Source organism: Protopterus annectens, chromosome 5.part0, assembly GCF_019279795.1.
Source record: "Protopterus annectens isolate FY-2018-M chromosome 5.part0, PAN1.0, whole genome shotgun sequence".
Taxonomy (NCBI): Eukaryota; Metazoa; Chordata; order Ceratodontiformes; family Protopteridae; genus Protopterus; species Protopterus annectens.
The window spans coordinates 830,514,191-830,522,988 of NC_056735.1; the positions used below are offsets into that span (position 1 = coordinate 830,514,191).

Consider the following 8,798-nt stretch of genomic DNA (forward strand, 5'->3'; position numbering starts at 1 on the left):
ATTTAAGCAACAAAATCAACTAAGGTATGTGTCTATAGCTTTGAAAAGACTGATAATATAAGTATATATCCCAACATTTCCAAAGTGGTAATAGTGGGATGAATTGATAGACTGCTGTTATTTTAAGAAAGAATGAAATCGATAGCCTTTTCTCATTTTCTTTTTTTAATTATTTGTTTCATTCCATTCCTTCTGTTTTTATAAGGCATTTACATTTCTTTTGCTTTGTTTTTCTTTCCATATTACTTACACGCATAAGTAATTTTCTTTTGTTGTTTATAATGCAAACATACAAAAGAAATTTAGAAAAATATTCAAAGCTTGTCTTTAATAATGCTTAGTATTGCTGGCATAACGTTTTGTCAATGTGAGAAATAAGCAAGCCAGTGATCTACAGTTATTAAACAAGTGAAATAACTAATAAATCCAAGTTAAGCTAGTCATGTAAATCCCAACAAGTACTGTGTTACTAGTTATTCAAATATTTATCTTGAGTTTAGAGTATACCAAGATAAAATGTTAATCTGTGCTACTGATCTCTACCTGCAATATGCATCAATCATATTTGGTGTACACTATCATTACAGCTCTTTGCATTTCATAATGACAAACTTTGTTTACTTATTTTGTAAAGTACAGAAAGCTGCTTATTGTGAAAGCCCTTTCCTGATGTCAGTCATGTGTTCTACAAATCAGTGCAACAATCAAGATTTTGAATTCCTCTTGACGGGCTTTCCAGGACTTCAAGACACACAGAAATGGCTCTCTATTCCATTCTTCTTTATGTTTCTTGTTTCACTATTTGGAAATATAACAATCCTTCTCATTATATCAAATGAACAAAGCCTGAGGGAGCCAATGTACTGTCTTATTTCCTTTCTGTTAGCTGTAGATTTCATTACAAGTGTAGCTCTACTTCCACAGCTTTTAGTAACATTGTGGTTTGGTGCCCTAACTGTTCATTTTAATACTTGCTTTGTGCAGATATTTTTTATATCTTTTAATGGAGTCTTAGAATCAACTGTATTAGCATTGATGGCTTATGATAGGTATGTTGCAGTGTGTAATCCTCTGAGGTACTCATCTATAGTAACAAAGAAATTTATTGTCAAAGGACTCTTATTTAGTGCAGTTAGAAGTCTTTGTTCTGTACTTCCTGCTCAGATTTTTGCTAATATGTTACCATTCTGCAGTAATGGCACTGTTAGCAATATTTACTGTGAGTACTTTGCTGTGATAAATGTAGCATCTACTCATACATATATAACTGATGTTTTCAGCTACCTTACAGTTTTTCTGGTAGGAGCACCTGATGTAACAATGATTGCATTATCATATTATATGATTTTAAGATCTGTATTAAAACTGAAATCAAAGGAGGCTCGCAAAAAAGCATTTAGTACATGCAGTTCCCATGTACTTGTAATTGCAACTTTTTATTTTTCTGCAGCACTGGCAACACTAGAACCCATTTTCCAAAACAAGGCTCCTGAATATGTTCATGTCATGCTTTCAGTTCTGTATGTTGTTACGCCACCTGTATTAAACCCTATCATATATGGTATAAAATCTAATCATATATGGCAAGTCTTGCTAAAACATCTAAGAAAGAATAACAATATTTCATTAAGAAATAAAACAAATTATCCTTATTAAAAGACAGTAAGTGCTTACACAATCAAATTTGTGTACAGGGGATTTACATTCTACTCCTTTTGGATTACAACCAAGTGCTCTTTTTTATCCAGACTTTTTTCTTTTTATGTTAGAAAAAAAATCACACTTGCAAATGTTTCATTAAAATCTACTTCTTGTAGTGTTATTTGATGGCACATAATGGTTTATGTTTGCTAATATATATGTGTCACAATACATAACATAAAGGATGAAAATATGCGTTAAATAATGCTAGTAGTGTTTGTATGTGTTCTGCTTCATTTATTCTTGGAGATGTTATAAAAACTGTTCCTTACTGCATTCAGAAATGGCAGGTAAAACATGGCGGAGGTCTGGTTAGGGGTACTGAGAATTAGTAAGGAAAATATCAGTAACTTAAAGCTACTATGCACTATTCAGTAAAAAATAAATAAATAAATAAAATAGCATTTGTTTCAGAGCAACAGTCATTCCTCAGTCTGTCCATTTTAAAACAACCTGTTTTATCTTTTACTGAGGTGTTAAGTTAGCTAACCATATTCCAGTAATTAAGGCACACCAGGTACTGAACCCCATTCTGAACATGCAGTAGTCTATAGCAGAATGCACATTTTCACTAACACACTACATACACATCTCTGGGCAATCTAAAGATCAACAAATAACCTGCCGCATGTCTTTGGGATTTGGAAGGAAACTAGATCATCTACTGAAAACCAGTGGCACCCTGGGGCTGACAATAACCATAACAAACATCATGCAGTCAGTTGGCAATGCCACAGTTTTACCATCCATCTTGGATGCCATTTTTTTTTCATTTCAAACATCAATAGACAAGAAGAATCTCTGCAAAGAGGCTAACCAGCCAGTTATACACATGAAGAATGAGGACTTGTATAACTGAAGTCAGTATGTAATAGTTTACAAAAAAATGGGAGCCCTATACAGGCACAACAACTATATCACAGCAAAAGCACAAATCACCATAGCTCGAACTCACCTCCTATCAACACTTACTTAAGCCACACCAATCCTTACCCATACTAGAAAGTCAGATCTGGATAAGTCAGAGTCATGCTACAACAAAATTGCCAAATTTGCCAACAATTCCCCCTTTAGAACTCACCACTGCCAAGTACTAAATGGAATTCAATGGCTAGAATGTCCTAACATACTAGCTTACCAACAACTCACCTATGCCTTTAACATCAGAAACTACCCAGACAAAACTCCAGCCCTCAGTCAGCTATTAACCTCCCACTCTTCTAGCCACCCTCTCCGTTCATCCAATAAAACCCTCCTCAGCATTACTACTGCTAACAACACTTCAGGAAAAGCCCTTTATTCCCACAGCATAGCTAAAAAATGGAACATTCTCCCCATCAATATAACCTCCACAACAACAAACACTAACTTAGAAACATTAATTAAATCGCATCTCAGGACAACATGGATCTGCCTATGTATCACTTGACAATCTCTATACCTTCTCTTCTCTTCCACCAAACTACTCCAGTCTAGAATACACACTATTCTATTCACATAGTAATACATACTCTTAGAATATGCCACACTGGTCTTTGTACTTCTTTCTGTGCACACTTACTAAAACCGTAAACAGTAGATACTACCTTTGTAAATATTAATCGAACTGTATTTCAGCCCTGCAATGCCTAACTATTGCGAACAAATTTCTGAATATCTCTGCTTGTACCTTTTTAAATATTAATCTAACTGTATTTCAGTTCTGCAATGCCTGTTAATCTATTGTAAACAAATTAATGAATATCTCTGCTTGTAAGTAATCTTCTGTATTACCATTTTGTATGTTTTTCACTGTATTAACTTCTTCTTAATTGTGGAGCTTTTCTCCCTGGGCCTCCACTGAAAATAGATCTGGTCCAGCTGGATTTTTCCGGTAAACACATGTAAAATAAATAAATAAATAAATACAAATTTTTTGGAGTGAAAAAATATAGTATAACAGCAATGTTAAATTTCCTATTGAGAAAGCAAGCTTTTCAGCTGAGACTCATAGTGGAACTCTTATACAAAAGATGACTCTGCAAACATTTTGAACCTAGAAATATTCAAAGAGACAGCAATTTCAATACAGATCTGGCTAGCATTCGAATTTCAAACTTGCAGCAGACACAGCTGTCTCTTGTGAGTCATAGGGTATATTTAGTTCAAGATCCAGTTGATACTACATTATGCCTTTTGAGAAAACTTAGTAACTAACATTATCTATCTATCTATCTATCTATCTATCTATCTATCTATCTATCTATCTATCTATCTATCTATCTATCTAATCTAATCTATCTATCTATCTATCTATTTTGAGAGGGACTAGGTGGCATGAGACAGGTTTTTTTAAACACCCATGTTAAATTATTACTTAAAACATAGGCAAACATAGTGGTATATAAAAGAAAAAAAAAAACATATCAACTTGTTCCCAGTTACATGCATTATACATCATGTATGTTCTTTTGTATAACTTCTACCTTCCCTTAAACCTCAGTTCTGCTCTAGAACATTATTCTGCATGTATTGTTTCCACAATTTCTAATTATTTCTATGTAATTACCCTTTTCTAAAGATCCCACTTCCAGTACTTTTTTCTCTGTTATCTCTATTACAGTATAGAAGATGAGAAATAGAATTAGTTTAGAATTTAATTTTCATTTTCGAGTAATTGCCTTTTTTGTCAGCCACCAGAATTTAACTTAGAAAGCCCTTACTATGGGGGGAATTCAATAAAGCCTACACAGATTGATTTTACTTGTAGGCATAGTAGCACAGAGCTTACACAGAAGTAAGCAGCCATGAGATCCAGTGAACAGAACTCAGGGGCGTGCACCAGCTTGTGGACATGGAAGTGTCCATGGCATGCAAATCACCTCATAAGCAGGTGAACTGCATGCAAATGTGGGTGCTGCAGTGTTCCAGTGAGCAGGTAGGCAGTCTTGCAGACCCAGTGTTGGTGTCCGATGTGTACATGGAAAATTTCCATGTACAAGAAAGTAAAAATGGAACAGGGGCTGTAAAAGTCCATTTAGAAGGTCAGGAAATAGCATAGTAGGCATAGGTATGTGCAAAACTATGCCCTGTGTGTCCAAGAAGTCATGCAAAATAATGTAATAATTTTTTTTAATCCCATATTACATTTGTGCAGCATATAGCAGCAAGCAAACATGCCACTATGCAAAAAAAAAATACTAAAAAGTATAAAAACTAAAAATAAGAAATATGTGAGAATAATGCATTATAGGGCCTTGAATGGAGTATGTACAATGGTAGATTTGAGTGGTTGCTATGGAGGCAGACACTGGAATAGTGAAGAATCCAGGTTGTATTTGCAGATCTATATGCAAATGAGCTGTGGTTACTGAATAGCAAAAATGGGCTACTGTGTCTGCAGGTAAAATCCATGTAGCAGCAGATCTGTGTTGGTATACACAGAAGAGGTAGCTGACATTAAAAGGGGGTGTGTCACTATATGTTTAAGCTGATTGGAACTCAGCGGTGTCTGTGCAGCTCTCCACTCAGTTAAGTAGCAGGGTGTGTCCAGTGCCTCTAAGCTTTGTTTAGTGGCGGGGCACACGTTTTAGCTAGTTTGAGCTATGCTAAGCATGCTTTGCATGGGGGTGTCCAGACTGCTGACAGTGTTTATACCAGCACCATGGGTTTGCATGCTGTGCTGCAGTGCTTAGCAGTGAAGGCAGTTTAAAAAAATAAAAGGACATTGCCTAGGAAACCCAATCATGTATACAATACTAATAACCCCTATTCCACTTACACTGGGCCATTCAAACCCCTCAGTGATGTATCTGGCAGGTGGAATGCATCATAGTTATCCAGTCACACAGGCTACATCTGCAGCAGAGCACTATAAAGTATGCATACATCCTACAATCTAATTTCCCCCACACTCTGCACCATTGGAGTACAGACTTGGGAATTTTAACAGACAGAATGCTAGGGGGTGCTGGTGTTCTGCAACATCTGTAACTGTTAAAGGCTGAGGTCAGTGCTGATGCTACCACTGACAATAGGCCTAGAATGAGAAGAAGATGAGTATTCAGGCCCAGGGTAACCTTTCAGGAGCTACATGATCTGGAGATTGTAGACCTCTACAGGGTGGACAGAGACATACTAAAAGAAGTCATTGTGCTGTGCTGCTCTCAACTCAGACCCAGAGCCAACAGAGGGGAACCCATCTCAGTGAAAGCAAAGGTATGTGTAGCCCTTAGAATACTAGCTGCAGGTACTTTTTTAAGGCCAACTGGGGCATGATGACGGTCTCCCAGGTATTGGCATCCAAGGTACTCCACCAGTTCCTGGCAGCCATCAAACCCATGGCAGTGAGTACATTTATTTACCCTGCACCCCAAAGGAGAGGGACAGTAATATGTCTCTCTTCTACCATGTAGCATACTACCCTGAGGTACTGGGTGACATAGACTGTAATCATGTGCACATTAAAGCACCACCCAGTGAGGAGGGTAGAGTCTATGTCAACCGCATGGGGTATCACTCCATCAACTGCCAGATCATGTGCAATTCCCAGGGCATCATCATGAATGTGTGTGCTGGCAGCCCTGGCAGTTATCACGACTCCCATATCTTGCACGCATCACCTCTGTACCTGATGTTTGCCAGGGGGGACATCCAGTACAGCCAGCTACTGGGGGATGCTGGCTATGCACTGGAACAGTGGATGATGACAAACATCAGAAATGCATACACACCTAGCAATGAATGCCATAATGAGGCACACACACAAACTAGGAACATCATAGATCATGTATTTGGGCTGCTCAAGTCACAGTTCCGGTGCGTCAATATATCTGATGGAGCCCTGCATTACTCTCCAGCCACATGTGCACAGATGTTCACACTGTGAGCCATGCTACACAATACGATCCTGCAGAAAGAGCTGCGGCAGGATCATCACAGGGAAGGGACACAGCCCCCCACCAGTAACAAGGTCCCCACAGCCACAAACACAGGGGGAGTCAGAGGAGGACCCCCCCTGAGGCTGTCTCTGTAGGCAGATGTAGGCATACCCAGTATGACTTGGCCTTGGCAAAGAGGCAAGGCATAGCACATGCACTGACAACCTAGGGTCCTAGGGAATGACACCTTACTCCAACTCGCATACATAGTAAAAAGGATGCCAGTCACACCACACAGCCTGTACCTTACCATGTATTGGCTGTGTACTGTGTGCATCAGACAGAGTCAGCCCTGAAAAACAGGTATCTCAACTGCTGCATGCACAAAGTAAGTCACTCTCCTTTACAACAAATGTATGGGGTACTAGACTATGGTCACATATGTACGGATCTGCTGCATTTATACAAGGTAATAGAGTGGGCATCTAGGCTATTTGCAGAGAACAAACAGCTGTGTGGGACAACAGGTACTCTATCCAATAGTGACTGCCCCATAATATGCAGTAAGCCACAAGGCAGCAAAACCCATGGCAGTATGTAAGGAAATTGCCAAACAGCGGGGTATAGGACAGACACATGACTCTCAATGCTACAGTCTCCTATCTCCAACACATCAGTGTTCACATACAACTGCAACAACATAGTATGGTTGCAAGGATATATCATAAGTCAACACAATCCCTGACAACCTGGCTACATGTCCTATTTTCCACAATATGCAAGGGTCAAAATGTTTATGTCTGTTTGCTGTTGACAGTGACAGGAATTAAAACTCACTTTCTGGTGGCTGTTGTGGCATAGTGGGCTAAGTGCATTAGCATGGTTGATGGTGTTCATGGTTCGAAGATGGCTGTACCTACAATCATGGCATGTGACATACTCCTATGGTACAAGTCCCACACACTGTCAATATGTCACAATCTGTTACTGCAAGAAAGCTGGACAAATCCAGACACAATAGAGGTGCAGAGGGCCAAATCTAGAGACTTTATATTTGATTGACTTCAAGAATTGGCTAATCTTCTGGTGTCATTCTAAGGGGATCCAGTATCTGTCTGACTGTGATGACATGATCAACAGACCACGATGCTTTGCCAGAGATGGCCTGCAACTGTCACCCTTGGGATTTTGGATACTGGCTAAGGCTCTTGCAACCCCATATCACCTTTTTTAGGCAAGGTTCAAATGACAAATTCATCACCATAACAGGTACAAGCAAGCAAAATCTGTGGGTAATGCTACTCAATGCTAGAAGTCTAAACCTCAAAATGCATTCACTTGAGGCACTCCTTAAAATGGAGAACATCGACATCTGTGCAGTGACAGAGACCTGGTTCAAGGCTCCAGAGAGCACCCCTGCATTACCAGGCTATAATTCATACCACATCTTTTGGCCACCTAATGTGGACCAAAACACTAAAAGTGGAGGCGTGTCCATATTCATTAAGGATATCCACACCTCCAGGCTAGTTGCTCAGCATAATGCATCTGAGATTATCCAAGTGCAACTAACTCTGGGCAAGACCACAATCAAAATTGTAACTTGCTACAGATCCCCACTATTCCCCAGGATTCCCACTCTTCATTTCTTGATACACTGGAAAATATTAGGGTAAAACCCAACACCCTAATAATGGGCAATTTCAACTACCCCACCATTAAGTGGGAAAACTACTCATATACCAACTCTTTTGCTCAATATTTTCTGGAATTCATAAACTCCAATGCCTTGGATCAACTTATCCACACTCCCACCAGTGGCAGCGATAGCCTCAACCTGGTCATTACCAACATGGGTGACTGGTGTTCTACACCAGAGGTCAGTTCCTCGTTGGTCAGATCCAACCGCAAGCTAATCAGCCTAGACATCCACATCCCGCCCCCTTTCCCCATTAGGGAAACCACCGTAAAAAATTTCATCAAAGGCAACTTTATGCTTCTTAAGACAGAAGTGGCAAACTTCACGACACCCATGCAGACAGACAATAGAGGTACGACTGCTGAATCCTACACAAATGCACTTTATAAGCATTTATATGAGTGCATGGATCGTGCTATCCCTAACAGAACCAAGATGCTATCCTCCAAAAAAGGAAGTCAATCTGGTGGTCTCCTGCCATAAACAAACTCTACAACATAAGAAAGAAACTGTTGCAAAAGAGAGTAAAATCCCATGAC

General features: G+C 39.2%; 1 protein-coding gene across 1 annotated transcript; it reads left to right on the forward strand.

The window, feature by feature from the left end:
• Positions 1-603: 603 nt before the first annotated feature.
• LOC122802228 (olfactory receptor 52E8-like) lies at positions 604-1,656 on the forward strand. Its single transcript, XM_044071888.1, has one exon. The coding sequence runs from the start codon at positions 604-606 to the stop codon at positions 1,654-1,656; it is 1,053 nt and encodes a 350-aa protein (XP_043927823.1).
• The last annotated feature ends 7,142 nt before the right edge of the window (positions 1,657-8,798 follow it).

Excerpts from the sequence above, each read along its gene's own strand:
- LOC122802228 (XM_044071888.1), top strand. The coding sequence starts at position 604 with ATGACAAACTTTGTTTACTTATTTTGTAAAGTACAGAAAGCTGCTTAT.